The 13,243-nt window shown below is 40.6% G+C and overlaps 1 protein-coding gene across 1 annotated transcript; it reads right to left on the reverse strand.

Annotated features, from left to right (window-relative positions):
- Positions 1 to 5,965: 5,965 nt before the first annotated feature.
- GNGT1 (G protein subunit gamma transducin 1) lies at positions 5,966 to 10,200 on the reverse strand. The gene is made up of 3 exons (XM_008261722.4): positions 10,133 to 10,200; positions 9,936 to 10,038; positions 5,966 to 6,152 (listed from the first exon to the last, which is right to left on the reverse strand). The coding sequence occupies exons 2-3, from the start codon at positions 10,029 to 10,031 to the stop codon at positions 6,024 to 6,026; spliced, it is 225 nt and encodes a 74-aa protein (XP_008259944.1). The 5' UTR covers positions 10,032 to 10,038; positions 10,133 to 10,200; the 3' UTR covers positions 5,966 to 6,023.
- Positions 10,201 to 13,243: the final 3,043 nt, after the last annotated feature.

Genomic DNA, 13,243 nt, shown 5'->3' on the forward strand with positions numbered 1-13,243 from the left:
TGTGCAAACAAGGGGAAAATAGTTTTTTGGCTCTTTTCCTAAGTTGCTAAAAGTCAATATGAAAAAACTCCATAAGAAAGTATTGAGGCCGGCGCCGCGGCTCACTAGGCTAATCCTCCGCCTAGCGGTGCCGGCACACCGGGTTCTAGTCCCGGTCGGGGCGCCGGATTCTGTCCCGGTTGCCCCTCTTCCAGGCCAGCTCTCTGCCGTGGCCAGGGAGTGCAGTGGAGGATGGCCCAGGTGCTTGGGCCCTACACCCCATGGGAGACCAGGAAAAGCACCTGGCTCCTGGCTCCTGCCATCGGATCAGCGCGGTACGCTGGCCGCAGCGCGCCGGCCGCGGCGGCCATTGGAGGGTGAACCAACGGCAAAGGAAGACCTTTCTCTCTCTGTCTCTCTCTCTCACTGTCCACTCTGCCTGTCAAAAAAAAAAAAAAAAAAGTATTCAAAGTCGTCATAAGGAAATGATTTAATACTACTTGAACTCAAAAATGATCAAGGTTCTGGTCTTATTTTGCCCTGTGATTTTTGCAAGACACACATTCTTTCTCCTTCTCTTCTGTTGAACAAATAAGCTATGTTATTTCCCAAATTCTGCTCCTCTAAAACTGATAAACAGTGACTGGTTAGCTCATTGAATTGAAGATTTTTTTAAATTATTAAATACATAGTTGATGCACTCTTGATTCACTTATTTGCTTCAATTTGTTAAAAATATTTGCGTGGCAATTATTTCACATAACTATGTATAATTTTCATTTTCTAGACGTATATAACATCAACCCATGAGATGATGTATCTGGTGTTCCACTTATCTCAACAATGACTTTTAATTAATGATATCAAAAAGTTTTCAGCGTGTGCGTCTAGCCTAGCAGTTAGAGATTGGTAAAGGCACCTGAACCGCACATTGTAGAACCTGAGCTCCTGTCCAACTTCGGCTCCTGACTCCAGCTTCCTGCTAATGCAGACACTGGGAAGCAGCAGCGATCTCTCAAGTCGTTTTTTGTTTGTTTGTTTGTTTTCCTTCAAGATTTATTTATTTATTCATTTGAGAGGTAGAGTTACAGAGAGAGGGAGAGACAGAGAGAAAGGTCTTCCATCTGCTGGTTCACTCCCTAAACGGCTCCCAATGACTGGAGCTGGGCCTATCTGAAGCCAAGAGCCAGGAGCTTCTTCCCGGTCTCTCACATGAGTAACAGGGGCCCAAGGACTTGGGCCATCTTCTACTTCTTTCCCAGGCCATAGCAGAGAGCTGGATTGGAAGTGGAGCAGCCAGGACTTGAACCTGTGCCCATATGGGATGCCGGTGCATGGTACCAGCTTTACTCTATGCTACAGTGCTGGCCCTGGTGTCTCCAGTTGGGTTTTTGCCACTGCTGTGAGAAATCTGGATGGACTTCCCAGTCCCAGGCTTTACCTTGGTCCAGGCCCGGCTGTTGCAGGCAGTTGGATAGAGAACCAGCAGACAGGAACTCCTCTCCTTCTCTGTCCCTATCTGTCCCTCTGCCTCTCAAATGAAAAGGTAAAAATCAAATGAGTTCTCTTTTTCATGATCTTCCTACAAGACTTTAATTTTCAATTCCATAATGGGTCATTTTCATTATTCACTTTACTATGTTTCTTCATGTTAATACTTTCTTTTAGAGATTTAGGAAGTTTGTTATTAGCTTTGTTTTGAAATCTGACTGCGATCAAATCAGTCCAACTTAAAATACGTGAAATGCTTTGTTCTTTCTTGCCAAAGCTTGAATTCACTTATGTATGCAAGAATCTCCAAGTAGCTCAAATGATACAGTACCTATAATAACTCATTCTCACTAATGATGCCAGGAGGTTTTGTTGAAGAGCAAATGGCTAAAGGTGTGTGGGTAGTGCCTTACTCCCTTCTACCTGGGAATACCTGACAGTGAAAGAACAGCTTCTGGTCAGAACACTTACTGCCAGGGAAGTTCCCTGCGGGGAAGCCATGATTCCATTTCCTTCTTCTCGTGCCTTCTTTCCTTATATTTCCTTCCTGTGAGTTCTCTCTTATTCAAACTTTTGCTGACAATTTGTATTTTTAAACAAGAATTTTATGCCACTGTTGATTCAATCATTAATTAAACCACAAGAATGCTGAATTACCCAACATAAGCATTTCATAAATATTTTCCTTGCTTGCTTTTAATTGAATTAAATATTTATGAAGTCAATTACATTATAGAGACAGTTGGTATAGCAGTTTTAAAGATGAACAGAGCTTCTGGCTTGGGACATTTACAACAGAGCATTGAAATTAAGACAACTATATAAATTATAACAAGAGAGAGAGTAAAATCTGTTGGTGGGGGTCGTTTGACATGGCGATTAAGACACTGCTCGGGACTTCTGCATTCTATTTCAGAGTGCCTGGGTTCAATACCAAATCCACTTTTTTTTTTTAAGATTTATTTATTTATTTATTTGAAAGTCAGAGCTACACACAGAGAGAAGGAGAGGCAGAGAGAGAGAGAGAGAGAGAGAAAGAGAGAGGTCCTCCATCCGCTGCCTCGCTGCCCAGTTGGCTGCAACGGCTGGAGCTGTGCTCATTCGAAGCCAGGAGCCAGGAGCTTCCTCCACGTCCTCCATGTGGGCACAGGTGCCCAAGGAATTGTGCCATCCTCCACTGCTTCCCCAGGCCACAGCAGAGAGCTGAATCCGAAGTGGAGCAGCCAGGACCCAAATTGGCAACCACATGGGATGCCAGCACTGCAGGCAGCATCCCCCCAAATCCATCTTGATTCTAGCATCCTACTTAAGTGCACCCTGGGAAGCAGCAGGTGGTAGCTCAGGTTTTAGGGTCTATGCCCCTCACTTTGGGAAGTACCCAGCTCACAGCTTCAGACTAGAGCACTCATGGAATGAGCCAGTGGATAGGAGAGCTCTCCCTCAGACAGATCTAGCTCTGTCTCAGCCTCTGTTTCTCTCTCCATAGCCCTGACTGTTAATGAACAACTTAATACATTATCCCTCTTAGTAGTTTTTTTATCTGTTCTACTTAATATGACTGGTTTAGTTCTGTAATTGATGCACAGTTATTCTTAAGTGTTGAAAATTAACTGAAATGTGATCCCTGTTGAACATGGGAGTGGGAATGGGAGAGGGAAGAGATGTATAATTTGGGACATGCTCAGGCTGACTTGCCCCAAGTGGTGGAGTTGGAAGCATACCAGGGGATTCCAATTCAATCCCATCGAGGTGGCATGTACCAATGCCATCTCACTGTTCCAGGTGATCAATTTCAGTTCACAGTTGGTCATGGTGGAGGGACTGGGAGTCAAAGGGAGCACATAGACAAGTCTAGTACCTGCTAACGCTAACCGATGGAGTAAATAAGGGGGAGAGTGATCCAACATGGGAAGTGAGATACTCAGCAGACTCATAGAATGGCAGATGTCCTAAATAGCACTCTGGCCTCAGAATCAGCCCTAAAGGCATTCGGATCTGGCTGAAAAGCCCATGAGAGTATTTCAGGCATGGAAAGCCAAGACACTCTGGCAAAAGATCTCTGTGAGTGAGATCCCAGTGGAAAGAACAGGTCTTCAAAGAAGGAGGTACCTTTCTCTGAAGGGAGGAGAGAACCTCCACTTTGACTATGACCTTGTCTAAACAAGATAAGAGTCAGAGAACTCAGAGGGCTTCCATAGCCTTGGAAACTCATGACTGGAGCATAGGGAGATTACTGATGCCATAAACAGGAGTGTCAATTGGTAAAGTCAACAACAGGAGTCACTGTGCACTTACTCCTCATGTAGGATCTCTATCCTTAATGTGCTGTACATTGAGATTTAATGCTATAATGAGTACTCAAACAATATATTTCACTTTGTGTTTCTATGGGGGTGCAAACTGTTGAAATCCTTACTTAATGCATACTAAACTGATCCTCTGTAAAAAAAAAAAAAAAAAATCATCAATTCCCAACTTGACTCTCACTGGGATTAAACATGACAATAGGTCTGCTCTGATTTCATCATCATTTTAAAAAAAATCATCTATTATTTTTCACTTTATGTTTCTGTGTGGGAGCAAACTGTTGAAATCCATACTTAATGTATACTAAGCTGATCTTCTGTATATTAAGATAATCGAAAATGAATCTTGATGTGAATGGAAGGGGAGAGGGAGTGGGAAAGGGGAGGGTTGTGGGTGGGAAGGACGGTATGGGGAGGAAGCCATTGTAATCCATAAGTCGTACTTTGGAAATTTATATTCATTAAATAAAAGTTTAAAAAAAAATAAATTAAAAATGAAATAAGGGGGCCAGTGCTGTGGTGTAGTGGGTAAAGCCACCGCCTGCAGTGCCAGCATCTCATATGAGCGCTGGTTCGAGTCCCAGCTGCTCCACTTCCAATCCAACTCTTTGCTATGGCCTGGGAAAGCAGTAGAAGATGGCCCAAGTGCTGGGCCCCTGCACTCACGTGGGAGACCTGGAAGAATCTCCTGGCTCCTGGCTTCGGATCAGCTCAGCTTCGGCCATTGCGCCCTTTTGGGGAGTGAACCATCGGAATGGAAGACTCTCTCTGGCTCTACTTCTCTCTGTAACTCTTTCAAATAAATAAATAAAATAATTCTTAAAAAATAAATAAAAGGTTTCTGGGAAGAAAAAATAAATAAATAAAGCTTATTTTGTCCATCGTTGATTTAATATGTCCATATAAGGATCCATTCTAATCCTTCATTTTATGTATAAGAAAATTGAAGGCTAAGAGAGTTGAAGTCACTTTTCCAATGCTTTCAACTAGAAAAAGCAAGAGCCAAGGTTTTAATTAAGACTTGTCTGGCTCCAAAATCCATCTTCATTTGTAAATGAAAGCCAAAGATGTTGGCTAGGATTATACTCTACATGTTACTGAATATCACAGCAAAGACTTTATATTTATTTTAATCAGATACATGGAATTCACTAAATAAACACTAGTTTACACATGAAAAATCCCTAGACAGACCACAACTAAGTGAATTAATAAAATAAATAGCATGCTAGATTTTGATGGGTGCCTTGAAGGGAAATGGAGTGAAGCAGGGAGACAGGAAATCCCGAGGGACTAGCTGGAGACAGATTGTATAATTCCAAATAATAGGAAAAGATCCTCTCCTGAGGAAAAAAGACACAGAAGATTCCACAGTTTAGCCTGGAATCCTTTAACACCCAAAGCATATTGGATGAAGACATGGGTGAGAGTTTGCTGCTGACAGTTCAGCCAGATACTCAGTCTTAACCTGAGAAATTTTCTCACTTTTTTTAAAGATTTATTTTATTTATTTGAAAGGCAGAGTTACAGAGCAAGGCAGAGCCAGAGAGAGAGAGAGAGAGAGAGAGAGAAAGAGAGAGAGGTCTTCCATCTGTTGGTTCACTCCTTGAATGACCGCAATGGCCAAAGCTAAGCTGATCTGAATCCAGAAGCCAGGAGCCCTTCCAGGTCTCCCACATGTGTGCAGGGGCCCAAGGCCTTAGGCCATCTTCTACTGCTCTCCCAGGCCATAGCAGAGAGCTGGATTGGAAGAGGAGCAGCTGGGACCTGATCTGGCACCCATACTCCATTCCAGACCAGATAATAGATTATTTTGTCTGTGTTTCAAAAGTATGACAATAAAGTTGATATAATATAAATTCACTTACAAATGTACAGGTTATTTTTAAAGAAGAATGCATGAATATCTCATTTTTATTTTATTTTTTAACTTTTATTTAATAAATATAAATTTCCAAAGTACAGCTTTTGGATTACAGAGGCTTTCCCCCCATAACTTCCCTCTCACCCGCAACCCTCCAATTTCCCGCTCCCTCTCCCATTCCCATGAATATCTCATTAATTATGTGCAATCCCTGTGATAAATCCTTTCAAGAAAGACACAGACTTATGCATTATCACATCCAATTTTTATTAAAAGTTTACTTTTATAAATTTAAAAATACATGCATGTGCTTAATAGTATTCTTACATAGAGGAAAATCCACATGGTCATTAAAATTCAAGATACTGCAAGAATTTTTTTCCTTATGAAATCACACAGCCTCCTTTGAGCTCCTTGAAGGGATTTTTGTCCTCTGGGACACCTTTTACTAGTGGATCCTCTCCAGATCTTTCTTCAACATAATCCCTGACTTCTTCACAGCATTTGGATACCTTAAGGAGAAGGAGAAACAGATGACTCATTTGGTGCAAAACAGAATACTGCAGATGGCAAGAATTTTTTATGACAATGAATTTTCATTTTGTATCATTCTAATGTGAATGTTTCTGCTTTCCGCCAATGTGCATACATCTCCTAGGAGAGAAGAAAGGGCTGCCCCCTTTCCCGGACCTCCTGGCCACATCTCAGCCTAGGGTTCCCAGCACACACAGCCTCTAGCTTCTTCAAATCGGGATCCAGCGATCAGAACACAGCTGGAAACATAAGAATGTCACCTGGTCAGCATTGATCCAATCAGTTTTCCTCATTCCATAAATGTGACTTGTAAAGGCAGAAGGAAATGAATCATTACTCACGCCCAGGCTTATCACCACTCCTGGATTCTCAGAAGTATATGCACACACTTTTACATAAAACTCGTCTACAGTGATGAGTGTTAATGGGTCAGGGACCCTTGGCTAAGTTGTTCAATATCTTCCAGGCATCCAGAACACAGCCTGCATTCAGCTGATGCTCTGAACTTTTGCTGAACCAAAGTATTTATTTTGTCTATGAGCTTGCTTCGCACTTATCTGCACCATTATAGTAATGGCTTAGTAGAAAAATCAGATTTTGGTATCTGAATGGATAGCCAGAGTCTATTAATGTACCATTAAACACTCTTTCTAGAGATAGGCAATGTCCAATTAATACATAAATATAAATATGTGTGAATGTACATATGCATATGCCACCTACCTTTAGAATCAATTTTTCATACTCTTATAGCTTCAACTTGTTATGTTTTCAGTTAATATATGCTTCATGACAGCAACACAGAACTAATTCAGTTTGGGCAGTCCAGTAAGTGTCCATTCCAAGAGTTATTTAACCAACATATTTTTTTTTCAAGGAACATTTTTGTGGCATTTTTATATGCTAATTCCCAGCCACGTTAGACATAAGACTTTATATTGTTTTGCAACCCTGAAGTCCCATCCTCTACCTATTAGAAGAAATTGTTTCCAACTTTGGGCAAGGAGAGTCCAGTGTCTGCTTCATAGAACAATAACTTGCAGATTCATACTTTTGAAATATGATTTAGATTCACTCCTGTTTTTCCCCCTCCTCAGTGTTCCCACACTCCCTCCCAAATGCTCCCTCCCTTAACCCTACCCAGATGCCAGGAGCACAGGTAAAAATCAGTCAGTGAGGGGCTGGTTTTAACAGTATCTGGGTAGAATCTGAAGTCAAAAGGACCAATGTCTTCATATATGGTTACTTAGAATGATATATGAGTATGTGTCTAAAAATTATTTCCGTGACATTTCTTATATGCATATGTGGTTTAAAATAGGATTGCATGCCACATGGGAAGTGCATTCTTTGGTGAAGACAGCTCATCTAGGGTCCCATTACTGTAAAATAAGAATAGTAACACTGGTTGCATTAAGAGCCTAACAAGAGCCTGACGCAAGAAGATGCACCATCAAAGGTAACTCCTTTTAGCAAACACTACAAAGATTGTTTTTAGCCATTGCCTGCCTCATCATTGAGAATCTGTCAGTTTTAGAAACTAGATGCAAAGGGTTTTCTTACTCTGACAATACTAGTGCATTGACAACAAAATAGATTGAGGCATAATATGACAAATTTGGTTCATAGATATTAATAATTTAAAATATCAATAGTAAAATAGTGTAGAAAGCACTTGTGTCCTGGACGTTGTTCTCAGAACTTTGTGACCATTGTCATATTTATTTCTCCCAATTGTCCTCTCAATTAAATGCTATTACTACCTCCACTTTGAAGAACACAGGCAGATGTCAATTACGTAGATTAGCTTAAGTGAAGGTGACACAGGCCGAAAGTTGTTGTGGAACCAGAATCTGAGTCAGGAATATGGTTCCAAATCTACCCATTGAACCATGGTAGTGATACTACGTCAGTCAGAACTCTAGGTTCAGGACCTGGCGCTTCCATGATGAATATGTGTTCACCTGAATGCTTTATCTCCTGCAAACCTGTGCACTGAAATCCTAGCCCCTAAAGTGGTGGTATTAGATCATGGGAGCAGAACCCTCACAAATGGGAGCAGTGTCCTTAATGAAAAGACCCAGGGAGCTTCCTAGTTGCAATCACCAAGCAAGGACGGAGGGAACAGAGCACTGTGAATGAGGGAGTGGGCCCTCACCAAACACCGAACCTGCTGTGCGCCTTGACCTTGGATTTCCCAGTTTCCTGAATAGTAAGGAATAAATTTCGGTTGTTTATAAGCTACCCAGGCTGTAGCACTCTGCTATAACAGGCTGAACAGACTAAGACAATGTACCTCCCCCCCCCCACACTTCTCTCTCTTTCTGTGTGTGTGTGTGCGTGTGTGTGTGTGTGTGTGTGCAAGTGCTTGCCATCTGATATTCCAAGAGCCTGGAAACTGAATAATAGGGGAAAAGGACCCCAAAGCCTGGTGGATGGTGATGTATATGAACTTTATCCCATATAAGAATTCTGAGGTAAATTTACCACAAGTGAATAATAAGTATGAAGACAACCAGATTGCTTACAAAACAACAATCCTGAGTACACAAATAATAAGACAGTGTTTGGATTTTTTTTTTCAAATAAAGAAGAAAGAAAAACATTCCTTTACCCCAGACATTTATTTTTCCTTCAAATTACAAAGATAAGGGTTTCAACTTATTTCTTGCATGTTCCAAGTTTTGTGCTGGTTATAGACTTAGTTTTATCTTTACAGTGAAACACATTTTACTTTCATGGAAAGGAGAGCAGGTAAGTTTGAGACAATTATAAATATAAAAGAAGCTAAAATCCCAATTTTGATTGGGAGTAAAATTGTAAGCAAAATACGAAGATAATATAAACTCCCTTTCCACTTTGTCTTGATAAAGTTAGATTTTTTAAAAAAATATATAATATGCTGTTATCATCTACAGAGGAGTTTTTGTTCTACAAATTTCCTAAAATGAAGAAATCTAAAATGCACATCTGTGTTTTCCAAGCTTCAGTCACTGTTTATTGTTGGAAGCTTTATTCCTTTGCCATTTCTATTCCTTCTAAGTGCAGAGAACTCTTGTAACCATTTCTGAGACCTGCCAGATGTGTCTAGGAGGAGCCAAGGAGTTCTTGTGCTTGAATTCTTTGTTAGGTAAAAGAAAATTTGCAAAAGAAGAATGGAATGCATTCATTTATTTCTGACCATGACAGTGCTGGGATATGAGGTCATGGCTCAAAGTGTCTCAACAATCACAAAATATTACATGGAAAAAAGGAAAAGCTTGTGAATTTAGAAAAGTAAAAACAAAATACCTGTATGCATTGCTTCACTTTATGCTATAGCTAAAATACAATCTCTATTTCATGTTCTTCTTCCCTCGCTTCTGTCCTTTGTCTGTCTATCCTTTCTTCTTTCCTTCCTTCTTCCTTCCTTCCTTCCTTCCTTCCTTCCTTCCTTCCTCTTTCTTTCCTTTTTAAAAAAATAACTCTTTAAAATGTAAAATCTTTCCTAGTTTGGCAGTCATACAAAGCACAGATTAAAGGTTAAATTTGGCTTATGGAAAATAATCTGCTTACTCCTTGAATTAAAGTCTCAATCAACAAAGAATTATGATTATTAATTTTATCAGTCTCTGATGAAGTTTTACTTGAACAGTTTATTTTGAACCATATTTAGCCTCCTCAGTCAATAATAAATAAATGAAAGACAGTTAATGCTTTCCAATTTAGCATTCCACAACATCTTTAGCTTAAACTAAATCCAGAAGCAAGCAGGAAATTACCAGCATTCTTTCCAGAGTCACCTCTTTCTTGAGCTGGTCAACTTCCATCTTCAACTTGTCCTTTTCCGTCAGGTCTTCGATATTGATCACTGGCATCTTTCACCTGCCAAAAAGATAGGAAGTGAACACATAGAACTGAGTTGCTGGAATCACTTTGAGTCCACCTTAGCCAACTGTGCTCTCAGTTTGTCACTTACTAAGCAAGCTGTTCTTTGTTTTATTTTAAATTTCCTGTGATAATCAATTTCTCATGAGCCGTCTCTGAACAATTCTAGCACTGAACAGTAGTCTTGGGATTTTAAAGCTTCTTCGTAATCTTCTCTAATATGATTAAGCCAAGTATCTGACTCTAAACACCTGCCAGTGGGTTTGCAAGGAGGGGTCAGTGCCGTTCTATAAAATCTGAAATGCTTAAAGCTCCTCCTTCCCCCCTCTCTTTGTCATAGTGTAAGATTTCGGGTCATCAACCTTCATCTTCCAGTTCCAAAGCTGCTCACTTTATAATTTGTGCCATTTAACCTACTTCGAGGTCATTTTGAGGACTGCTCATTAATCTGCTAAATCACTAGCGTACTTAATCTGGTATTTAAAAGGAACCGTATAAAAAGTGTTATTATACTTCAGTATAATAACTTGAAAAGTGATTAATTTGGAAATACTATAAACAACCTTCTTCATCAGAAATAAAGTAGTGTACTACTTACAACTGTGTCTCCAAGCAATACCTGGGATTTCTATGTAACTCTCATGAATTGTATAACAAGGATAAACAAATGTGGTAGGTTAGCAGGGGTACCAATACACATCTCAACAAGAACAGACCCCTCCATCCTACTAGGAATCTTCTCATCTCTTCAGTTGGAGCCATCTTCCTCATTACACATTGATTCAAGTGATCCTCCTGTGAAATTCTCTAGGAAATATTTCATGGTAGCCAAGTGGTGCCCTTACAGGGATTCCTCTTACAGGATATCACATGTGCATCATTTAGTTCCCTTGACATCATTTGTAGTAGATGCTGTTGTTGCCCTGCCCATATCTCCAAACTTTCCTGCACAGCTTGGTTTGGCTGATGAGAACTCAGGTATTAACTGATTGAAACTAGGAGATTCTTCTCCAAGCTGGTCCCTGAGGGTATTGCGTAACAAAAGGTCGGCTGATGTGTGGTCCAAACAGGCTCACCTTTCGCTTCTGGACAAGCTTTCTGCAATACAGAACCTTCCAGAACTCCCCAGGTTTGGGATAATGCTAGTCTTCTGAAACCTCATTTTTTATTAACTTCTCCTCCTGCTCCATCTTGCTTTTCTTACTCCTCCAGAGGTTTCTCTGAGAGCTTGCCCTCAACAAATCACTTAGGTTCTGCTTCTAGGAGATCCAACCTCAGATATAATGGATCATTAGGACCTTTCCTAGGAAGGACAGACTCTTTGTAACTTTCTTGTGCTCATTTTTGCTTGCCTATTATTGTCTGTATTGTTTAGCACACAGAAGAGAATCAGGAACTCTTGACAAAGGCACTTTTAAAAAAATTTTTGTATTATTTATTTGACAGGTAGAGTTATAGACAGAGAGGGACAGAGAGGTCTTCCTTCTGTTGGTTCACCCCTCAGATGGCTGCCATGGCCGGCGCTGTGATGATCTGAAGCCAGGAGCCAGGTGCCTCCTCTTGGTCTCCCATGGGGTGCAGGGCCCAAGCACCTGGGCCATCCTCCACTGCCTTCCCTGGCCACAGCAGAGAGCTGGACTGGAAAAGGAGCAACAGGGACTAGAACCCCATGCCCATATGGGATGCTGAATCCGCAGGCGGAAGATCAACCAAGTGAGCCATGGTGCCAGCCCCGACAAAGGCACTTAATCTATGTCTTAAATGATCACCTATACTAGATAAAAGGCAAGTCATCTAACTTTATTTTATTAACAAATAATTTCTCTAAAATGCTGTGATTCATTATATTTAATAATGTTTAACATGAGAAACACTTCATTTAAAGGAACTGTATTCTTAGATGATTCAAGAAGGCTGGTGTTGATGCCACAGGTATTACATGAAAATGATTCAGAGGTCAGGGACCAAAGTTTTTACCTTCCTCACAGCCATAGAGAAGCACAGCGTAGGCAGTGCATGTGGGGATCCCAAACGTTCAAAGTCGCATTAATGCCAAGGGCTCACAGAATCACAATCCAGTGTATCATCTACAAAGGTGCCTGGAGTCCAAGTGCCCAATCATGCAATGGAGGGCTGTAGAGCTGGGGTTACAACAGGTATTTGTTTTCTGCTCTGGGTTGTTTTCCCCTCCAGCAGGTTTCTCACATCTACCCTGCTTCCAGTCAGTGACGAGGAGTAGATCTGTTTATTCCCATCTGAAAAATACATAGAAAGTTCAGAGTGAATGACAAATGGTCCTAAATTCTAAATTCTCTCTGTGCCCTTCATAATCTAAGCTTTCAGATTCGGCCATCTCTCCTTGGAAAGTTCTAAAAGGGACTAGATCAGATGATTGGCCCTATTACCAACCAACACTACTCCACCTTCAGTCAGAATGCAAGGGGAAAACTAAAGCCCCACTGTCCAACTAACTAAGGTAGCTGTTACTGCTACTCCAGGGGCGAACAGACCCTGAGCTTAGGAAGATGCTTGCCTTTTTACCTCCTTTGCTAGCATCAGAGGATCTAAGCTCAAAAAAGCAAAGAAAGGAGAAAGCAAGAGACTCCAGCTGTACCCCATCTATAGAGGCATGTTCTCCATGGGAGCACTACTGCCCCCAGAGGGCCTTTTGAAAAAATGTCAGCGTGTAAAGATTTTCCATAGTTTTTGTGGGTGTGGATGAGCAATGTCAGATATCTAACATTTTCCAGGACCCTGCTGCATAAAATGAACTGTCCCACATCCAGTATAGCTGCCAAATATCATCTTAGACATCCACATAGATAAAAACCATACTTAAAGTTATTTGAACCTTGAATTGAACTTCTTTTCACACATGAACTTAAAATATATCTTAATACATTATTATATATGTTTATACCAAATATACTCCAAATTTTACAGTCACATAAATATTTGCTGAGTAAAAAGGAGCTCACACACCAACTTTTTTACTCTTTCACAAATTCATGTCACTCCCTGTAGCCATGAGCATGGAGTATGTCAGGATGTGTTCTTGGATGCTACGCCCATAGTTATTCTATATATAAAAATCATCCAGCATCTTCATTGTGCGTAGTCATGTTGATTTTTATATTGAAGCCCATCTTCATGTTTATAATTTTCTTCTTTTGTATTATGTGAATACAATCCAGATACCATA

Source organism: Oryctolagus cuniculus, chromosome 16 (genome assembly GCF_051225735.1).
Source record: "Oryctolagus cuniculus isolate XC-2025 breed Fujian yellow rabbit chromosome 16, ASM5122573v1, whole genome shotgun sequence".
NCBI lineage: Eukaryota > Metazoa > Chordata > Mammalia > Lagomorpha > Leporidae > Oryctolagus > Oryctolagus cuniculus.